The sequence below is a fragment of the Cetorhinus maximus genome, chromosome 17 (assembly GCF_964194155.1).
Source record: "Cetorhinus maximus chromosome 17, sCetMax3.hap1.1, whole genome shotgun sequence".
Taxonomy (NCBI): Eukaryota; Metazoa; Chordata; class Chondrichthyes; order Lamniformes; family Cetorhinidae; genus Cetorhinus; species Cetorhinus maximus.
The window spans coordinates 11,258,782-11,281,762 of NC_135895.1; the positions used below are offsets into that span (position 1 = coordinate 11,258,782).

The 22,981-nt window shown below is 46.9% G+C and overlaps 1 protein-coding gene across 2 annotated transcripts in view; it reads left to right on the plus strand.

Moving 5' to 3' along the window:
* Nucleotides 1–22,981, plus strand: part of adgrl4 (adhesion G protein-coupled receptor L4) — a 123,672-nt gene that overhangs the window by 67,632 nt on the left and 33,059 nt on the right. For both annotated transcript variants that reach the window (XM_078560695.1, XM_078560696.1), the window contains exons 10-12: nucleotides 15–218; nucleotides 1,577–1,797; nucleotides 7,583–7,649. In XM_078560695.1, the coding sequence (XP_078416821.1) occupies nucleotides 15–218; nucleotides 1,577–1,797; nucleotides 7,583–7,649 (492 nt within the window). The remainder of the gene's footprint in view (nucleotides 1–14; nucleotides 219–1,576; nucleotides 1,798–7,582; nucleotides 7,650–22,981) is intronic.

The following is a 22,981-nucleotide window of genomic DNA, read 5'->3' on the forward strand; positions in this document are numbered from 1 at the left end:
TTACCTCCTTGCAGGATGTCCTAAATAATAATATCCTGACACGGATTACCCAGCTGGGGATCGTCGTGTCCTTGATCTGTCTGTCAATGTGCATCTTTACTTTCTGCTTCTTCAGTGAGATTCAAAGCACAAGGACGACCATACACAAGAATCTCTGCTTCAGCCTGTTTATCGCAGAGCTGCTATTTCTTGTTGGGATTAATATGAACAGCAATAAGGTAAGGAGTGCAAGTTAACACCCCCAACCACCGACCACCCCACCCGAAGGTTATTTCCAAGTGGTCATTCAAATCATTCTATTCAGAGTCTCCAACTGCCTGTCCCTGTGTAACATCAGATAGCTAGTGTTTCCGTCACCCTTGTGATGCCACCTCATAAAGGGGATGCGGTGGCGTAGTGGTATTGTCACTGGATCCAGAGGCCCCAGGGTAACGTTTCTGGGGACCTGCGTTTGAATCCTGCCATGGCAGATGGTGAAATTAGAATTCGGTAAGGGGAAAAATCTGGGATTAAAAGTCTAATGGTGACCTTGAAACCATTGCTGGTTGTTGTAAAAACCCACCTGGTTCACAATGCCCTTTAGGGAAGGAAATCTGCCGTCCTTACCTGACCCAACGGCACTCTTGTCACCCTTGAGATGGTGGTGGTGAGCTGCCTTCTGTCTGTGTGGTGTTGTTCCCAGAGTGCTGTTCAGGAGGGACATGCAGCATTTCACCCCAGTGGCGATGAAGGTGTGACAAAAAATGCCCAAATCAGCACGGTGTGCGAGGAGGTGATGGCGATGCCTGAGTCTGCTCCCCTTGTCTCTCTGATTGGTGGAAGTCACAGATTTGGGAGGTGCTGTCAAAGGAATGTAAATGCTGACTGTCCACTAGCTGTAAGAGTCCTACGTGAAATGAAGACTGAGCTAATTCTGGCCGATTCAACACCATTATAGTGGGTGTAGCACAAAAACTGACCTCAGATTGGGACTAAAATCCCAGGCTTCAAGCCGGCAATTTCCTGACCTGTGCTCACTGGGAAGGTTACTCTACTTGGGGCACACTGGAGCATGAAACCATTCTGTAATTTGACAACCTCAATCAGTGAAGCCCCGGGAGGTGTGGAAAATGAAAAAAATAGTGACACTGTCAGTTAAGGCTGACGTTCCCCAGTTGGTCTTAAGATGAAGGGAGTGCCACTCTCCATCGAGCTCTGCTGTGGCTGATCTTTGGGAATACTTGAGGTTGACAGTAGTGAACATCCAAAATGGAGCAAAAATAGTCTGTTCCCTGACATTAACATCCCGCAGTTTGATGAATGCAAAATTGAAAAAAAAATTTTTTAAAGGAAATACAATTTACAGTTGATTGAGGTAAAGTCAGATTTGCATTACACTTGCATAATTCATCATTGGACTGTCATCCAGTATCCCAGTGGGAGTTCGAGATTGCCTTTTTACTTGGCGCAAGTAAGTTACAAGGATACTTTTCTCAAAGGTGTTGGCCCGAATGAAACAATTTCATGACTTATATTGAAATGCAACATTGGCTTTTGACTTCAGGTGTTTTGTGCCCTTTTGTCCCCCCTCCTCCAGCTCGTCTGCTCCATTGTAGCCGGACTACTTCATTATTTTTTCTTGGCTGCCTTTGCTTGGATGTGCATCGAGGGCATTCACCTTTACCTGATCGTGGTCGGGGTGATTTACAACAAAGGGTTTCTGCACAGAAACTTTTACATCTTCGGGTACGGCAGCCCATGCGTAGTCGTGGGAATCTCGGCAATTCTTGGCTACAAGTACTACGGCACCGATAAAATGTAAGTACTTAATTGGAGTTGTCTCAGGAATAACAAATTGCGTTTTTATAGCATCTTTGACGTGGTTGAAATCATCCCAAGGCACTTCCCAGGAGAAATTATTCATCATTAATTGGATACCTGTCTCTCCATCTCTTTTTATCTTCCTTTAAGATGCTTCTTAAAACCTACCTCTCTTTGCCGCCTCTCCCGACATCACTTTTTCTGGCTCAGTGTCAAACTGATGTTTAATGATGCTGCCCTGAAGAGGCTTGGGATGTTTTAGCACATTAAAGGCGCTATATGAATGCAGGTTGTCATTGTTGTTGATATTAGGCGAGGTGACCAAAAGGTTCATCAAATAGATAGGTTTTAAGGAGGGATCGTAAAGGAGGAGAGAGAGAGATGGAGAGGCAGAGATGCTAAGGGAGGGGAATTCCAGAGTTTGGGGCCTAGGCAGCTGGAGGCATGTCACCAGGAGTTGGGGGTAAGGAAGTGAGGGATGCACTTGGACAGTTGTAGAGGTGGAGGAGATTACTGAGAAAGAGAGGGACGAAGCCATGGAGGGATTTGAATATAAGGATGAAGCATTGCCGGACTGGAAGATATATTGCGATAAAAGCAAAACACTGTGGATGCTGGAAACCTGAAGTAAAAACAGAAAATGCTGGAAAAACTCAGGTCTGTCAGCATCTGTGGAGAGAGAAACAGAGTTAACGTTTCGAGTCCGCATTACTGTTCTTCAGAGTAGACATATTAAGAGCTGTAATGTTAAAAGACATGTAACAATATAATATGACTACCAGATGTCCCAAAGCATTTTACAGCCAATGAAGTGTAGTCACAGTTGTAATACAGGAAGTGCAGCAGCCGATTTGCATACAGCGATATCTCACAAACAACAATCTGATGATAACCAGTTAATTTGTTTTTGTGATGATGGTCGAGGGATAAGTATTGACTGGGGCTCTGGGAATAACTCCCTTGCTCTCCTTCAAAATAGTGCCATGGGATCTTCTGCATCCACTTGCGAGGGCAGGCAGGGCCTCAGTTTAACATCCCCTCCAAAGACAGTACCTCCGACAGTGCAGCCTTCCCTCAGTACTGCACTGGAATGTCGGCCTAGATGCAGAGCTCCAGTTCTGGAGTGGGACTTGAACCCACAATCTTTCAGACTGCTACCAATGCTACCAAGAACTGTTGAAGGGTCATGTTGGACTCGAAACGTCAACTCTTTTCTTCTCCATCGATGCTGCCAGACCTGCTGAGTTTTTCCAGGTAATTCTGTTTTTGGTTCACCTTTGAGTCACATGGTCATGGGTTCAAGTAGCACCCCTGGACTTGGGCACAAAAATTCAAGGCTGACACTCCAGTGCAGGACTGAGGGAGTACTGAGTACAGTGCAGCACTGTTGGAAGGGCCATCTTTTGGATGAGATGTTAAACTGAGGCCCCGCCTGCTTTCTCAAGTGGATGTAAATGGCAGCATTTTGAAGAAGAGCACGGGAGTTATACCTGATGTTCTGGCCAATATTTATTCCTCAGTCAACATAAGACCATAAGACATAGGAGCAGAAATTAGGCCATTCGGCCCATCGAGTCTGCTCTGCCATTCAATCATGGCTGATAAGTTTCTCAACCCCATTCTCCCGCCTTCTCCCCGTAACCTTTGATCCCCTTACCAATCAAGAACCTATCTTTCTCGGTCTTAAATACACTCAATGACCTGGCCTCCACAGCCTTCTGTGGCAATGAATTCCATAGATTCACCACTCTCTGGCTAAAGAAGTTTCTCCTCATCTCTGTTCTAAAAGGTCTTCCCTTTACTCTGAGGCTGTGCCCTCGGGTCCTAGTCTCTCCTACTAATGGAAACATCTTCCCCACCTCCACTCTATCCAGGCCTTTCAGTATTCTGTAAGTTTCAATCAGACCCCCCTCATTCTTCTAAACTCCATCGAGTATAGACCCAGACTCCTCAAACGTTCCTCATATGTTAAGTCTTTCATTCCTGGGATCGTTCTCGTGAACCTCCTCTGGACCCTCTCCAGGGCCAGAACATCCTTCCTGAGATACGGGGCCCAAAATTGCTCACAATATTCTAAATGTGGTCTGACCAGGGCCTTATAAAGCCTCAGCAGCACATCCCTGCTTTTATATTCTAGTCCTCTCGAAATAAATGCCAACATTGCATTTGCCTTCCTAACTACCGACTCAACCTGCAAGTTAACCTTAAGAGAATCCTGGACTAACCCAAGTCCCTTTGCACTCCAGATTTCTGAATTCTCTCCCCATTTAGAAAATAGTCTATGCCTCTATTCTTCCTACCAAAGTGCATAATCTCACACTTCCCCACATTGTATTCCATCTGCCACTTCTTTGCCCATTCTCTTAACCTATCCAAATCCTAATGCAGCCTCCCCGCCTCCTCAATAGTACCTGTCCCTCCACCTATCTTTGTATCATCTGCAAACTTAGCCAGGATGCCCTCAGTTCCTTCACCTAGATCATTAATGTATAAAGTGAAAAGTTGTGGTCCCAACACTGACCCCTGCGGAACTCCACTAGTCACCGGCCGCCATCCTGAGAAGGACCCCCTTATCCCCACTCTCTACCTCCTGCCAGACAGCCAATCTTCTATCCATGCTAGTACCTTGCCTCTAACACCATGGGCTCTTATATGACTAAGCAGCCTCCTGTGCCACCTTGTCAAAAGCCTTCTGGAAGTCCAAGTAGATAACATCCATTGGCTCTCCTTTGTCTAACCTACTCAAATAATTCTAAGAGATTTGTAAGGCATGACCTCCCCTTGATGAAACCATGCTGACTTTTCCCTATTTTACCATGCACTTCCAAGTATTCTGAAATCTCATCCTTAATAATGGACTCTAAAATCTTACCAACGACCGACGTCAGGCTAATCGGCCTGTAATTTCCTGTCTTTTGCCTCACTCCCTTCTTAAACAGGAGGGTTACATTAGCGATTTTCCAGTCCTCTGGGACTCTCCCTGACTCCATTGATTCCTGAAAGATCACCACTAATGCCCCCACTATCTCTTCAGCTATCTCCTTCAGAACTCTGGGGTGTAATCCATCTGGTCCAGGTGATTTATCCACCTTCAGACCTTTCAGTTTTTCTAGCACCTTCTCCTTGGTAATGGCCACCATACTCACCTCTGCCCCCCGACTCTCTTGAACTTTGGGGATGTCACTCGTGTCATCCACCGTGAAGCCTGACGCAAAGTACCTATTCAGTTCCTCCGCCATTTCTATGTTCCCCACTACTACTTCTCCAGCGTCATTTTCCAGCGGCCCAATGTCCACTTTTCCCTCTCTCTTACCCTTTATATATCTAAAAAAACTCTTGCAATCTTCTTTTATATTACTGGCTAGTTTACCCTCATATTTAATCTTCTCCCTCCTTATTTCTTTTTTAGTTGTCCTCTGTTGGTCTTTGTAGGCTTCCCAATCCCCTGGTTTCCCACTGCTCTTCGCTGCATTGTATGCTTTCTCTTTAGCTTTTATGCTGTCCCTGACTTCCCTTGTCAGCCATTGTTGCCTCGTCCTCCCTTTAGTATGCTTCTTCTTCCTTGGGATAAATTTTTGCTGTGTCTCCCAAATTACTCCCAGAAACTCCTGCCATTGCTGTTCCACTATCTTTCCTGCTAGGCTCATCTCCCAGTCAATTCTGGCCAGCTCCTCCCTCATGCCTCTGTAGTTGCCTTTATTCAACTGTAATACCGTTACATCTGATTGCAGCTTTTTCCTCTCAAATTGCAGGGTAAATTCTATCATATTATGGTCACTTCCTCCTAAGGGTTCCTTCACCTTAAGCTCCCTTATCAAATCTGCCTCATTACACATCACTAAATCTAGAATTGCCTGTTCCCTAGTGGGTTCCACCACAAGCTGCTCCAAAAAGCCATCTTGTAGACATTCCACAAATTCCTTTTCTTGGGATCCACTACCAACCTGATTTTCCCAGTCTACCTGCATATTGAAATCCCCATGATCACTGTAACCTTGCCTTTCTTACACGCCTTTTCTATCTCCTGGTGTATCTTGTGCCCCACATCCTGACTACTGTTCGGACATCTGTACATAACTTCCATTACGGTTTTTTTACCTTTGCGGTTCCTCAACTCTACCCACACAGATTCTACATCATCTGACCCTACGTCATTTCTTGCTACCGATTTAATTTCATTTCTTACTAACAAAGCAACGCCACCCCATCTGCCAACCTGCCTATCTTTTCGATAGGATGTATATCCTTGGATATTTAGCTCCCAGTCCTGAACCCCTTGCAGCCATTTTAAAAAAAGACTATGTGGTCATTTGTGGGAGCTTTCTGTGCACAAACTGGTTGCCAGTTTTCCTACATTACAACAATGACTACCCTTCAAAGGCCCTTTATTGGCTGTAAAATCCTTTGAGACATTCGGTGTTTGTGTCAAGCGCTATATAAATGCGAGCTTTTCTTTTTTCTTTTGGTCCTGGTGGTAGAAAAGGCAAAACTCCTTGGAATCAATGAGCAAAGAATTGGATGGTGTGTTTAGAAGGGCTGTGTCTTCCTACGAGACTGAGCTAAAATGGATCAAATGGCTTTTCTTCCCTACCTGCCTTGTGAGCTCATGATGTGGGAGTGACTGCCTGAGAAAGACAGACTAAGAGAGTCCAACATTTCATTCCTGGGCTTTTACTCAGTTCCAGTTAGAGTGGCTTTGCAAATGAGCAGCTGTTCCCCTTAGTTGAAGGGTCAGTCACAAGGGGACATAAGTTCAAGGTGAGGGGCAGGAGGTTTAGGGGGGATGAGGAAAAACTTTTTTACCCAGAGGGTGGTGTCGGTCTGGAACGCGTTGCCTGGGAGGGTGGTGGAGGCGGGTTGCCTCACATCCTTTAAAAATTCCCTGGATGAGCACTTGATACATCATAACATTCAAGGCTATGGGCCAAGTGCTGGTAAATGGGATTAGGGTAGGTAGGTCAGGTGTTTCTCACGTGTCGGTGCAGACTCGATGGGCCGAAGAGCCTCTTCTGCACTGTGTGATTCTGTGATTTCAATGCCTCTAGGCAAAGAAAGTAAAAGCCAAATAAAATTCCAATTCTTGATTGCTATCCTGTCTAGATAGCATACACAGTGTGGGTGTTGGGGCAGTGACAAGATTGGACTTGCCTGTGCCCATCATGGAAGGATAGCCCACTATCTAAGCCCATGCATAAGGAATGGTGACTTTGTGTGGGATAGAAAGGACTGCTCTCAAATTCATCACTGTAGATGGGTGGCTTGGGCCATGCAGAGAAGAAAGGGGAGGTGATAGCGTAGCGATATTGTCACTGGAATAGTAATCTAGAGACCCAGGGTAATGCTCTGGGGACCTGGATTCAAATCATGATAAATGGTGAAATTTAAACTTGATAAAAAATCTGGAATTAAAAGTCTCATGATGACTATGAAACCATTGTCAATTGTTTTAAAACACATCTGGGGAAGGAAACCTGTTGTCCTGACCTGGTCTGGCCTACATGTGACTCCAGGCCCACAGCAACCTGGTTGACTCTTAAATGTCCTCTGAACAAGGGCATTAGGGATGGACAATAAATGCTGGCCTAGCCAATGATACCCACAACCCATGAATGAATATATTAAAAAAAATTCTGATCTGTACAAGCCGCAGGGTTTAAAGCTTCACAGGAAAAATGATCTCCACCATCTTTGAGGGAGGAGGGGAAAAATTGGTGGGCCAGGTGAAGGAAGAAATAGTTGTGGTCGTTTTGTCACAATTATTTTTGCGTTCTTTTTCCCATAGCTGCTGGCTTAGCACGGAAAACAACTTTATATGGAGCTTCTTTGGGCCGGCATGTTTAATCATTTTGGTAAGTTTGAACTTTTCAAACCAGATACTGAAGTTTCATTGAGCCTCTTCACTGATTTTCCTCCTACTTTCATTGGGCCGGGGGTTCCAAAGAAGTCGCGCTGGACTCAAAACGTCAACTCTGTTCCTCTCCCCGCAGATGCTGCCAGACCTGCCGAGTTTTTTTCAGCATTTTCTGTTTTTATGTCAGGCAGTTCCCTTCATGGCCTGACCAACATTCCTCCAAATCCAGTGAATAAATAATTATAGGGGGGCGGGCAGGAAAGTGGAGTTATAAAGCCACAATCAGATCAGCCATGATCTTACTGAGTGGCGGAGCAGGCTTGAGGGGCCGAGTGGCCTTCTCCTGCTCTTATATCTTATATTATTATAACTGGTCACTCCCCCAATTGCTGTTTGTGGGATCCCATTGGGGTGCTCATTGACTGTAGGGTCTGCTTACATAACAACAGTAACTGCGCTTTTTTAAAAAAGTGGGCAGATTTGGCATATATTTCCCACCTCCAATTGCCCTGAGGGCATTTAAGGGTCAACCCAAAGGTGTCGGACAATAGTCACGTGTGAGGAAGACTGGATAAGGATGGAAGTTTATCTTTCCCGAAGAACATTCCTGATTATCCTTATCCGGAACAAACCCATAATTTTTACTGGCTGGAATTGTGATCTCACAACTGATTAGGCCGCCTGTACATTAATTAACCATGACACCAACCTTACCCCATCAAACCATTTGGCGCACATGAATCTCTTTGGGATATTTCTGAGAGTCATAGTGCGATGCTATACAGATAAAAGTTCCTTCTTTCAAAGTGCAAGAAGGAGTGAGGGTCCTACAGTAGGCGGCACTTAATCACTTTGAATCTGCCTTGTAGCATGATTCTGTTTACAGGGAGTTTGAAAAGAAAGACAGAACTTGTACTTACAAAGCTCCTTTCACAGTCCCTTGGACACAAAGCACTTTACAGCCAATGAGGTAGTTAATTACTGATGTAATGTCGGGAACTGCAACAGCCAATTTGTGCACAGCAAGGTCCCACAAATAACAATGAGATAATGATTGGATAATCTGTTTTTAATTATGTCAGTTGAGGAATAAATATTGGCCAAACACAAGGGAGAACTCCCCTGCCCTACTTCAAAATAGTGTAACGGCACCTTCGACATCTACCTGAGAGGACACTGAGGCCTCAGCCAGTTTCTGGTATGGAGTCTCCCGAGGCATGACCATCCGATTAAACTCAACATAAAAGGCTTCTTTTGACTCTCTTACATTTTGGAGTTGAATAGCTATTCAAGCCAATTCCCTTTAGTTCATTCATTGGTGTCGGCTGATTAAATATTTTATTAAACTGACAAAAGGACACAAATGAACAAAAGAATGTTAAAGTAATAAGTTACCGAGGCAACGCTCCGCATTATTTGCTCGTTTGTAAGTCTATTACAAGTGCTGCTGTTCAGGCTACTCAACATTTGCTGCTGGGTTAATGGCTCACCTCAGTAATTGGTCATAATAAAAACAGAAAATGCTGGAAAAACTCAGCAGGTCTGGCAGCATCTGTGGAGAGGGGAACAGTTAATGTTCCAAGGCCGCATTACTCTTCTTCAGAGCTGAAGATTAGTAGGAATGTGATGGGTTTTATACTGTTTAAGAGGAGGTGGAGCAAATAAGAAGGTTGGGGATAGGTGGGAGCTCAAGAGAGATTTGACAAAGATTTCATGGACACAAGACAAAGGGAGTGTTAATGATAATGGGAAAGATGAAAGAACGTGCTTATAGTGGCATAAAGGTAAGATAGCAGAATGTGTTAATAGCAGAACAAGGGTCAGCGCTCTGTGAAAGCAAAACATAAGAGCCTGTGGTGGTGGTGGGATGGGGTTAGGGGGTAGGGGCGGGGGGTGGTGGGGGTGTTGTTGGGGAAAGAAAATTGAATTAAAAAAGGATCAAGATGGGAGGAGGGAGTTTATGGTTTGAAGTTGTTGATCTCAATGTTAAGTCCAGAAGGCTGTGAAGTGCCCAATTGGAAGATGATAATTATTTACTTAGACAGGAACATTTTTACCCTGTTGGCCGTGGGCATCATGACGAGCGGGTGGGAGGGGAGCAATATGGCGAGAAGGCCAAAAATCGGTTTCACGCCGTCATGAGACCAGTTTGTGATCGTCCGCTCCACCTTTCAACAGCGGGTCGCGTTTCCCACCGCCACATATTGGGAACCTAATACTTTAGCATCTCATTATAAGCCCCGCTTGCCGGAATCATCCCTCCATGCTGGATCATCTGGGTACATTTGGCATCATTGCATGCTGACGTGTTTCACAACTGCACATAAGTGACATGCGCCTGATGGAGATGTGAGGGTGTGTGTGAGGGAATGAGTGGCGATGTCACTTGAGCTGCCAGTGAGTGAGATGCCAGTAAGTGTGTGATGGCCTTGAGCATGAGGTTCAAGTGATAAGATGTTTGCCTTACCCTGACGGCACGGATGAGATCATTCACCTGTTTTCTGCACTGGATGGCCGATCTCTTATGTGCAGCATCGGCACTGACCACCTCTGCCACCGCCTCCCAAGCCGGAGTGGTGAGACTGATGGGCCTCCTGCAGCCAGAGTGGGGGTAGGAGACATCGCGGTGGGCCTCCATGGTATCCAGGAGGCTTCCTGGGGATGTGTCACTGAATGAGGGGGCTGCACTCTTCTTGGCTTTTGGGGCCATGTCTTCATCGGAGAAGTCCTGGGCTGCTAGCATTGAGAAGCGTGCGCGCAGCTGCAGTTTAAACATGGCGTCCTGCATGAGGTAGCAGCAAGGCGAAGGCACGGTGCGCAAATCAGAGCCGCCCACCAATGAGACGGCGTGTTTCCTGTGGCTGCATAATTAATGAGGTGGGAAATGGGTGATATGCCTAAAACCGCCATTGCGACTGGCGGGTAAAACAACATTTTTCCCGCCTGCTACTGCATTCTGTGCAAACCTGGGATGATCCTGCCCTTTGTCTCTGCTGAAGGTCTTGCCTGCAAGAGCATGGGGAACCAATTCAGCCTCACATTACTCTGCATTTTTTTTGGAGATGAAAAATTCATGACAGAGGGGTGAATTTTGGTTTACAATCTCTTGCGCCCAATCTTTTTTTTTATTCCTTCAGGGGATGCGGGTGTCGCTGGCAAGGCCAGTATTTGTTGCCCAGCCCTAATTGCCCTTGAGAAGGTGGTGGTGAGCCATCTTCTTGAACTGCTGAAGTCTACCTGGTGCAAGGGCACTCTCAGTGCCATTAGGGAGGGAGTCCCAGCATTTCGATCCAATAGCTATAAAGGAACAGCGATATAGTTCCAAGTCAGGATGTTGTGTGGCTTGGAGGGGAATTTGCAGGCGGTGGTGTTCCCATGCATCTGCTTCCCTTGTCCTTCTGGATGGTAGTAGTCGTGGGTTTGGAAGGTGGTGTCTAAGGAGCCTTGGTGAGTTGTTGTTGTAGTTAGTACACACTGCTGCCACTGTGCGTCAGTGGTGGACAGAGTGAACATTTAAGTGGGGTACCAGTCAAGCATGCTGTTTTGTCCTGGATGGTGTCAAGCTTCTTAAGTGTTCTTGGAGCCACACTCACTCAGACAAATGGAGAGTTTTCCTCCACACTCCTGGCTTGTGGCTTGTAGATGGTGGACAGGTTTTCGGGAGTCAGGAGGTGAGTTACTTGTCACAGGATTCCTAGCCTCTGACCTGCTCTTATAGCCACAGTATTTTTATGGCTAGTCCAGTTCAGTTTTGGTCAATGGTAACCCCCAGGGTGTTGATGGTGGGGGAATTCACGATGGGAATGCCATTGAATGTTAAGGGGAGATGTTTAGGTTCTTTCTTGTTGGAGACTGCCAACACCTGGCTTTTGTGTGACATGGTTGTTACTTGCCCTTGAAGTGGGCCAATAGCTGAATGATTTTTATGCATTTATGGGTTGCTGGCAAAGCCAGCATTTATTGCCCGTTTATAATTGCCCTTGAGAAGATGGTGGTGAGGGAGAATGGTAGCATGCTGGTCATTTTACTGAACTTGTCATTCAGAAGTATTGACCAATGCTGCGAGACATGAGCTGGTGGAATTTAAATTTAATTAATTAATTAATCTGGAATAAAAGGTTCATCTCAATAACGATGATCACCAAATTACCAGGCTGCCGTAAAAACCCATCTGATATTCTTCAGGGAAGGAAATCTGCCATCCTGACTTGTTCTGGCCATCCACAAACCTGTTAGTGCCTATTGAAGTGGCCTAGCAAGTTTCAACACAGGATCTCAGTGAAAACGTATGTGGACCTTGAGCTGAATGTGCCCCGTTCAGGTTTTCGGCCGCCTAACCGACAGTTCTTAAAGTGCCATTCACAGCAGGGATAAGCAGACTTTTCAACCATTTCCTATCTCCTTCTGTCTTCACAGAAATAATGCAGGGCTTATCTATAGGCCCAGGTTGACCCTCTCAGCTTTGTCTCGATCTCGCCTGCCATAAAAAAGAAACAGGCGCAGTTCACAACTTTAGGATGTCCCGAGGTGCTTTATAGCCAATGAAATGATATCAAAATGAAGGGAGAGGCCAGTTTGAGCACAACCAGGTTCCACTAACAGGAACGTGAGAATGGGCACATCACCTGTACTGAGGTGAGGGAGAAATATATTGGCCAGTACACCAAGGAGAACTTCCCTGTTCTTCTTCAAGACAATAAGACCATAAGACATAGGAGCAGAAATTAGGCCATTCGGCCCATTGAGTCTGCTCCAGCATTCAATCATGGCTGATAAGTTTCTCAACCCCATTCTCCCGCCTTCTCCCCGTAACCTTTGATCCCCTTACCAATCAAGAACCTATCTATCTCGGTCTTAAATACACTCAGTGACCTGGCCTCCACAGCCTCCTGTGGCAATGAATTCCATAGATTCACCACTCTCTGGCAATACAATGGGATTTCTTCAGTTCACCTGACAGTGCAAACAGTGCCTCGGTTTAACATCTCACCCACAGGATGGGACCTCTAACCCCTCATACTGCACTGAGGTGTCAGCCTAGATGATGTCTTCAAGGTTTTGGGGTGGGATTTGAGCCCACAACCTTGTAGTCTGAAGTGAGACAGAGCGCTGATAATTGAGTCATGGCTGATGCCTAATAGGACCTAAGCGCAGACCAGCTCAGCATCAGAGACAGCCGAAATGAGGAAGGCCCCAATTGGCATCCAGTGCAGGTGAGGACCCAGTGCCAAATTTTGACCAGGCTTCAGCCCGGGCCTCTTCGGGAACTTTGGTTGCATCACATTGTTCCTCACTTCTCACACCGAGAGCCAGTGTGAGCTGAAATTCCTGCCTGTGGCCATCCCTTGTGCCCCCAACCCCTGTACCCACCACCCCTCACCGACCCCCCCTTCACCACAACACGCAGAGCTTTATTTGCCTTTATCTGTTTGCCTTTTCTTAAGCAAAGAAAATAAGCTTCGGCTTATTAAAACATTGCAAGCATCGCTTTCCTAGCCCTTATAGCTCTTGTTTACTGAAAATTTACAAAACATCAACTCCCCTGAGAGAAGCTATAATTAAATCATTTCTATACAGGATGAGCCGTCATTCTGGGCAAAACATCTGCTATTGAACAAACTTCTCAATGCCTGCCTTGGTAATATGTGAAACACTAAGAAATAATTGGTGCAGAATGAGTTTATGTCGAGTGATGGAGCAGCATATTGCATTCTACCGAAAATATTACAGGCCCAGCATGGACATTAAAATTACTTTTTTTTAACAAATCAGCTTCCCTTCTAAGCCAATGGGCCTCTTTTCAATTTAAAGAGGTGGTGCCCATGACAAGTAAGAATCTCCTTTAATGTCATGTGTGGTATTCGGGGAAAGGTTAAAAGATTCAAGGCCAGTTCATCTATTGACTTGGCGTTATAAGGATAAGATAATTATAGGGCATCATTTTATGCCTCGTGGATGGGGGTGCGCTCAGCCCGATAGGGGGGTAAAATAGCGCAAGGAGACATCGGGCAAGCGTCCCGGCGTTATCCCGCACACATGCAATCTTCAGGTCGGCGGATACGTGTGTGAGTCAGAGCCGTGCCCACCGTCAGTTAAGAAGCCTCTCAAGGCCATTAGAAGCCCAATTGAACACGATTTTACGTCGCCTGTGCGATTTCGCACTCGTTGCAAAGGCAGGCGGGCAAAACCTCATCCAAGGGGTGGGATAAAAAGATTAAGCAGCATTGCCAGTGTGAGTAGTGAGGAGTTTAGGAGAAAGTTTGCTGCTGGTTGCTTATTTGAACTTGACAGCTTCATATCCGTTCTGAGCTTCATTCTTAGCATTTCCAGGCTTCATTTCAGGACTCATTGGTGTCCTCAAGACCCCCAGAGGATTTTGAACACGTGGACCCTTCCAGGTTTCAGACAGCCTTCTGTTACCCTGGTAATGGGGACTGTGGTCTCCGCTGGTGGTACCTTCTCTGAGATGGAAGAGAGGGGCAGAAGGGAGAGGAGTCCAAGTGTCCGTAGACAGTGTCCAAGGGAGCAACTTGTGCGAGGAGAGGCGCAGGCACAAGGGGCGCAGGGCCAGTGAGGAGTCCAAGACTGACGGGGCCACAGAAAACATCACTATCCTGCTGCCAGTGTTTACAGGCGGTGATGCAGCTACCTCAATATGCCTGAGGTGCAATGCCGAAGGAGACTCCATTTCTCCAGGGAATCAATGACCTCCATTTGTCAGATGATTGGGCCTGAGATCAGCTCTAACTGTGTGGGTGGAAACCCCATGCCAATGGCTCTGAAGGTCACAGTGGCCTTCAACTTCGATGCCTCAAGCTCTTTCCAGGGGTCAGTGGGGACTTTTGTGAAGTGTCCAAATCAGCTGTCCACAGTTGCGTCAAGCTGGTGACAGAAGCTCTGTTCAGGCAGGTATTGACTTTCCTTCACTACCATACAGATGAGCCCAGCCAGGTTGAGCAAGCCAGAGGCTTTTCAGCGATTGCTGGGCTCCTCCGCATCCAGGGTGCCATTGACTGAATTCATGTGGGCATTAAGACGCCAGCGGGTCAGCCGGGTGCCTCCGTCAACAAGAAGGGACTCCACTCGATGAACGTCCAGATAGTGTGTGACCACAGGACGCAGATTCTGCAAGTATGTGCAAGGCACCCAGGCAGCTCCCGTGATGCTTATATCCTCAAACACTCCAAGGTGCCAAGGCTATTCAGTGCTCCAGCCCAACTGGATGGGTGGCTGCTGGGTGACAAGGGCTATCCATTGAAAAGGTGGCTCAGGACGCCTCTCCATCACCCAAGAACAGAGGCAGAGCAGCGGTACAACAGGAGTCATGCCTCCACAAGGGAGGTGATAGAGAGGACCATAGGTCTTCTGAAGATGCGCTTCCAATGCCTGGACCATTGAGGGGATGCACTGCAATACACCCCCAGAGCAGGTGTCACTGATAGTGGTTGCATACTGCGCTCTCCTTAATCTGGCACTGACAGGGGGGAACCCATTGGAGGAAGAGGATCTTGAGGCAGCTCCACAAGCCACAGAAGATGAACCCAGTAAGGAGTCAGAAGGGGAGCACGGTGAGGGAAACACTAAGGGTGTGGAGGCAGACCTCTGTATCCTTCAGGGAGGCAGGAACACCAATGACTCCTTTATCCAATGCTCCTTCAGGTAGGCTGCCAAAGATCTGCTTCCACCTCACACCAGGGCTATCGCCTCCATCCAGGATGTCTGAAATGACCCTTTCATTTGCACCCCAAGTCCACTCAATGCCTGTGCAATAAAGTATCGAGCCACTCACATCCAGCATTCCATACAGGAATGCCCTGCCCCAAAAATATACAAACGTGAAGCATACTCAGGCCACGAGGACAAAAACAAAATTTATCTCATTTTGACAATCCAAAAAAATTAATATCACCTTCTCTGGTCTTAATTCCCAGACCAGAAAACATGAACAAAACATTACACAATAGAAGATCACCTGTGACCAGTCCCTCTTGTACTCATGGTGCCTTTAACTTACATTTGTGAGTGCTATGTCTAGGTGCTGCCGCCTCTCTGGCACCAGCATTGGAGACAGCCTGCTGACTCTGCTGTCCTGTGGGCCTTGATGACCTTGGTGGTCGTCCTCTGGCCAATGGAGCCTGTGCTGGCCCCAACTGGGAGGGAACAGCCAGAGCCAGGGCTGGCATCTCCCCAGTCATCGCAGCCTCATCAGATGCAACAGTCACTAGCAGAGGGACAGAGGGGCTGCTGCTGTCATCCAGAGCGTCCTGAGAGGAGCCCGCAGAGACGACAAGCAGCTCGTGCGTCAACATGAGGTCGCTCTGGACCTCCCTGCTCATCATTGATGAACAGGCACCTAGCTGGGATATTGGGTGCCTTATCCATCCCCCACACTGACATCGACAACCTGAGGTCATTGCCTGTGTGAGGGCTTGGAGGTCCCAGTGTAACCCCAGAAAACTCTTATTCTGTTCCTGGAGCTGTATCTCCATGAGAGCCGCCACTCTCAGTGGAGGAGGCATTGCACTCAGCCATGAGGATCAACGCAGTGCTCACGCTCAGCATGGACTCTTCCATAACGGAGACCATGGCACTCATACCCTCATGGATCTCCACCAGATCCACCCGCACATCCCACTGGACATCCAGCATCTGCTGCCTGGTGGACGACTCCAGAGGCTCCTCATCTGCCTTCGACTCAGCATTGTCCCGGTCCCCAGCAGTCCTCCGACTGCTAGCGCCCCCTGGGCACTCTCCACCTCCACCTGCTACTCAAGCGAGTGCTAAGTGCCCTCACCAATGTGCTCCGACATTCTAGCCGAGGATCTAATACCCACCGATTTGTTGGTATCTGCGCTGGAGTCTGATTCAGAGAGTGGGTGTGACACAGGTGCATGTGAAGCCTGGTGGTCTTCTGGTATCAGGGTGGCTCTTCGGGGTCCTGCGATTGAGTGCATGATGGCGAATCTAAGGGAGAGCAACAACATGTCATTAGTTTAAGTCACTGTGCATTACAGGCACCCTGGTGAGACAATGGAGATCTGCATCATGGTGTCATTGTCTTTCAATGCTCAATGGGGACTCCAGGTTTGAGGCTCCCATCATTGATGGGACTACACAAGAATGTTTGCAACATCCAACACTCTCAGCTCTGTGTATTGCGCTCTTACTTTCGTCTGGCTCCGCGGCCGGTTGATCGAGGTGTATGGCACCTCTCCAGCTCCAAGGTGTGCTGCTCGTATCTGGGTAGGATTAAGAGGTGAGACCTTTCAATGTTGTTATGGGTCGTTTTCTCCTGAAAGGACAGAGGAGCATTGATGAGTCCACTCTCTAACTGCAGCGCCATTGCAGCCTGGCCAACCTCACCTCAGGAACACCTTGCAGGGCACATCTGAGCTGTGGCCCTCGAACAGCCCAAGCAGCCAGGGCTCACCCACTTGGCCAGCTCCGGTGTCATTGACAGTTGGAACTCAGACTCTAACACCCCTGAACTCCACGGGGCTGGGGGACGGCCAACCCTCAACACATCACCACACTGATCCACGCCAACACAGTGCCCACCCTCCCTGAGCACAACAGGCCATTAAACCTCTTGCAGCCACTGCACCCATGTGCACCACACAACATCATGGCTGCTGACCTGCACTGCCACCTCCTCCCAAGCTCTTTTTTGTTAGGTGCAGTGGCCTCCTCCTTCCATCTCTGGGGACATAGGCATCTGCCCTGGCAGCCATCACCCCAACAAGGACCACGAGGCACTCACCCGAGAACCGGTGGGGGGTGCTGAGTGCCTACCCGTCCTTCCCCCCCCAGCTTGGCCCCTCCAGCCACACATGGTGCCATAACTTCAGTGTTCACAACGCAGAAGATACATTCTTCCCTGGCAGTCTTCAAGGAGCTGCCTGTGCCCGTTTTTAAACTGTCCGCCGGGTCGCCTTTGAACCCGATAGCTGACAGGCCCCAGTCCCCGCCCGTCCCTTCCCCACCATCGGGAAGACGCGTTTCACGCTGGGGGGGCCTTAATTGGATACCCAGCGTGAAATCGCGTCCGGGGCAGATCGCAGGCAGTGGCCTGTTTCCTGATCGGTCCCAGGCCCGCCAATCGCACCTGCCCACCAGGGCTAAATTTCAGGCCATAGAATCATAGAATGATTATAACACAGAAGGAGGCCATTTGGCTAACCATGTCTGTGCTAGCTCTTTCACTGAGCTACCAATTCGTGCCATGGCCCCAGCTCATCCTTCCGTTTTTTTTAACCTGGAAACATTTGCCTGCTTCCACCAACCTTTCAGGCAGTTCACTCCAAATCGATGTGAAAAGAATTGCTTCCTCATGTCACCCCTGGTGCTTTTGCCAATCGCCTTATACCTGTGCCTTCTAATTATTGACTCTTCTGCCACTGGACAGTGGCTGCTAAATTCAGCTGCACGGCACCAGTAAATTTGGCATTACAGGAGCCACCAGATGTGAAGAATACCATTAGCACTGCTCACGAATGTGGGGCGTGCTGAAAGCCATGTTGTCGAGGGCGTTAGTTGCGTGCACGGGAATCATGCAGAATAAGCAGATCATAGCAACAATCAGCATCTCGATACTTGATACATGCATATAGAATGCTCTCCTTCATTGGCAGAGGTATAGAATATAAAAGTAAGGATATAATGTTGGAATTGTATAAAACACCAGTGAGGCCACAACTGGAGTATTGTGTGCAGTTCTGGTCACCACATTACAGGAAAGACGTAATAGCTCTGGAGAGAGTGCAGAGGAGGTTTACAAGAATGTTGCCAGGGTTAGAACAGTGTAGCTACGAGGAGAGATTGGGGTTATTTTCCTTAGAACAAAGAAGGCTGAGAGGTGTCTTGATTGAGGTGTACAAAATTATGAGGGGAATAGATAGAGTGGACAGGATAAAATTGTTTCCCTTGGTGGAGAATTCTAGAACCAGGGGACGTAGATGCAAAATAAGTGGCAGAAGGTGTAGGGGGGACATGAGGAAGAACTTTTTTATGCAGAGGGTAGTGGGTGTCTGGAATTCGCTGCCCAAATTGGTGGTAGAGGCAGAAACTCTAAACTCTTTTAAAAAGTAAGGGAACAGCAAAAAACCTGCGGATGCTGGAAATCCAAAACAAAAATAAAAATAAAAATACCTGGAAAAACTCAGCAGGTCTGGCAGCATCTGCTGAGAGGAACACAGTTAACGTTTTGAGTCCGTATGACTCTTCAATAGAACTAAGTAAAAATAGAAGAGAGGTGAAATATAAGCTGGTTTAAGTGGGGGGGCGGTGGTGGGACAAGTAGAGCTGGATAGAGGGCCAGTGATAGGTGGAGATAGCCAAAAGATGTCATAGACAAAAGGACAAAGAGGTGTTGAAGGTGGTGATATTATCTAAGGAATGTGCTAATTAAGAGTAGAAAGCAGGACAAGCAAGGTACAGATAGTCCTATTGGGGGTGGGGTGAAGGAATCAAAATAGGCTAAAAGGTAGAGATAAAACAATGGATGGAAATACATTTAGAAATAATGGAAATAGGTGGGAAAAGAAAAATCTATATAAATTATTGGGAAAAAAAGGTGCGGGGGATCGGAAAGGGGGTTGGGATGGAGGAGAGAGATCATGATCTAAAATTGTTGAACTCAATATTCAGTCCGGAAGGCTGTAAAGTGCCTAATCGGAAGATGAGGTGCTGTTCCTCCTGTTTACGTTGAGCTTCACTGGAACAATGCAGCAGGCCAAGGACAGACATGTGGGCATGAGAGCAGAGTGGCGCGTTGAAATGGCAAGTGACAGGGAGGTCTGGGTCATGCTTGCGAACAGACCGAAGGTGTTCCACAAAGCGGTCACCCAGTCTGCGTTTGGTCTCTCCAATGTAGAGGAGACCACATTGGGAGCAGCGAATGCAGTAACTAAATTGAGGGAAGTGCAAGTGTAGAGCTGCTTCACTTGAAAGGAGTGATTGGGCCCTTGGATGGCGAGGGGGGAAGTAAAAGGGCAAGTGTTGCACCACTCTATTCAATCTCTCCAAAGCCTTGACACCCTCTAAACTGTGGTGCCCAGAATCAAACTCCAGCTATTCCAATATTCCAGTTGACACCTAATCAGAGTATTTTAACGGTTTAGCGTAACGCCCATGATTTTGTACTTTATTCCATGATTAATAAAGCCAACGATTCCATATGCCCACTACATAATAAATACAGTTCTATAACAACATGCATCTGTACATCGCCTTTAATAGTAAAAGGTTCCAAGATGCTTCACAGGAGCATAACCAGACAAAGACCGACACCGAACGACCGAACAGGGAGACATTGGGACTGTGGCCAAAAGTTTGGTCGATGAAGTAGGTTTCCAAGGAGTTTCTTAAAGGACGGGAGAGAGGTGAAGAGGCGAAGTGGTTAAGGGAGGGAATTCCGGAGCATTGGGCAACTGAAGGCACGGCTGCCAGTGGTAGAGCTGTGAAAGAATTGGATGTGGGCAGAGATCTCAGAGTGTAGTAAGGCTGAAGGATGTTGCAGAGACGGGGTAGGGTGGGGGGCGAGGCCATGGATGGATTACATAGCACTCCACCATCTGAAAATAAAAGCTTCATGCACTGATTAGGACTGTGGACGGGTCAAACTGACTGTCTCAGATGGGGATAATTTAACCAGGACAAACCCATGGTAAGTCTGCTATGGAAACTTGCAAGAGATTAGGAGGGGGATAAAAGTTTTGACAGTTTGATAATGCCGTTTTAACTACGATAAAAAATAAACCTGTGGATTATTTTTAGTCTAATCTCACTGTGATAATTAGCTCTCTTTGACAAAGAGAAGTGACATCTTCCCATGATACACCCAGCAAAAAAAAACCTTGGCACTTTCGGCGCTGTAACACGGAGCCACAATTAGTGCAAGCTCTTGACATATTTCAGCTGCAGCCATCCATATTAATGCGGGAGAACTTATGCCTCTCGCCTTTCTTGTTTGATGTTGCAGACAGCGCTGATTTTCCATCTCATAAATATTATACGCACAGCTAAATTAGTGCCCCAGCAGATGGGAAGCTCCATTGAAGGATGGTGTTTACAAAGCTTGCCCAGTTTCGTTTTAGCAGAGCAGTCAGGCTGGTTTTTAGCATCGGATTCAAAAAACTTTGCCCCAAAAAAGCTGTTGGAGCACCACCACGCTGCCCTGTGATATCTTGTGAATACGTCCCGATATCAGAAACATATTAAGCCAGGCGCAATAATCTATATCAAACAGGAAGGGTTGGAAAGGAAGATTAACAATATACATCCAGAGGACAACGTAGGGTGCAGTGGCTGAATCATAGGCACTGGTCAATGTGTAGTGTGAGATTTAAAGCCACAGGGTTGTACCTTGTGGGGGTTGGTTAGCTCAGTTGGCTAGATGGTTAGAGTGTGATGCAGAGTGATGCCAACAATACATGTTAAATAAACGTCCTTGGGGTTACCATTGACCAGAAACTGAACCAGACTAGCCATATAAATACTATGGCTACAAAAGCAGGTCAGAGGTTGAGAATTCTGTAGAGAGTAACTCACCTTCTGACTCCCCAAAGCTTGTCCAGCATATACAAGGCACAAGTCAGGAATGTGATGGAATACTGTCCGCTTGCTTGAATGAGTGTAGCTCCCGCAACACTCAAGAAGCTCGACACCTTCTAGGACAAAACAGCCGGCTTGATTGGCACCCCATCCACAAACATTTACTCCCTCTACCACCTACACACAGTGGTTGCAGCGTGTACCATCTACAAGGTGCACTACAGGAACTCACCAAGGCTCCTTCATCAGCACCTTCCAGCACTGCGACCTCTACCATCAGGAAGGACAAGGGTAACAGATGCATGGGAACACTACCACCTGCAAGCTCTGAGCTCAATAACATCTTTAGATTTTCAGCTTAGCCCATCTTTTGGTTGGTCCATCTTCAAAACCAAACTTTTAACTGAGCTGGAGTCGTGTTGTGAGGCTAAAATATTGTGGAACCTGTTTCTGGAGGTTTGGGCTAAGATTACTCTTCTAGGCTTTAAGAGCATTGAGGAACCAAGCCCGGCAGCCCACTGCATTCACTGCACGCCGGTACAAGTGTGATGGTTGTACAATAAAAGCAAAATACTGCAGGTGCTGGAGATCTGAAATAAAAACAGAAAGTGCTGGAAAAGCTCAGCAGGTCTGGTAGCATCTGTGAAGGGAGAAACAGTGTTAATGTTTCAAGTCCAATATGACTCTTCTTCAGAGCTGAAGAAGAGTAATGGTTGTGTTGGTGGACTAGTCCAGAGGCTAGGACTTTGAATCAAGAGAATGGGTGTTCAAATCCCAGGGCAGCAGAATGAGAATTTGAATTCGGGTTGGGAGAAAGATAGAAATAAAGAGCTGATAATAGTGAGCATGAAGCCATCAGATTGTAGTAAAAACCCAATTGGCTCACTAATGTCCTTGAGGGAAGGAAACCCCTGTGCTTGGTTTGGCCCAGATGTGGCACCAGAACCATCACACCCCACGACCTCTACCACCAAAATAGACAAGGACATGGGAACACCACCATTTGCAAGTTCCCCTCCAAACCACTGACCAGGGTGACTTGGAAATATATCACCGTTCCTTCACTGTCACTGGGTCAAAATCCTGGAACTCCCTCCCTAACAGCACTGTGGGTGTACCTACACCACAGGGATGGCAGCAGTTCAAGAAGGCAGCTCACCACCATTTTCTCAAGGGCATTAAGGGATGGGCAATAAACACTGGCCTAGTCAGCAATGCCCACATCCCATAAAAGAATTTAAAAAAGGACATGGTTTACACATAACTGCTTTTTGAGGTACCCTAACCAGCCACTCAGCTGTATCAGATAGAAGAAAGTGCACCAACCACCCTCTTAGGGATGAGCAATAAATAATGACCTTGTCAACACCACCCACACTGCTGAAAATTAATATTTTAAGAACGTTGACACAGTCTGAGATGCAACTTAGCCTCACAACCAGGGGCAAGACCAGATCTGTGATCTGTTGATAAGGAGAATTTTTAAAAGTTTCAAATGAGTTTTGTAGATCACATAGGTATCGAACCAAATGTTAGCAAAAAGAAAAGGTAATAAGGGAGGAAGAATAAATCATGCAAAGAAAAATAAGCAAACTCCAGGGCTGTTTGTAATAGGCCAACAATACCCTGTATTAATTTTGCTTTGGGCCAATTCAAAGCCACATTTCTAAAGTGCAAAGCATAGTCAGGGCCATCTGGCTGATGATGAATTGTACTTGACTTGTTTTTTATTCTTTCATGGGATGTGAGCGTCGTTGGCTAGGCCAGCCTTTTTTGATC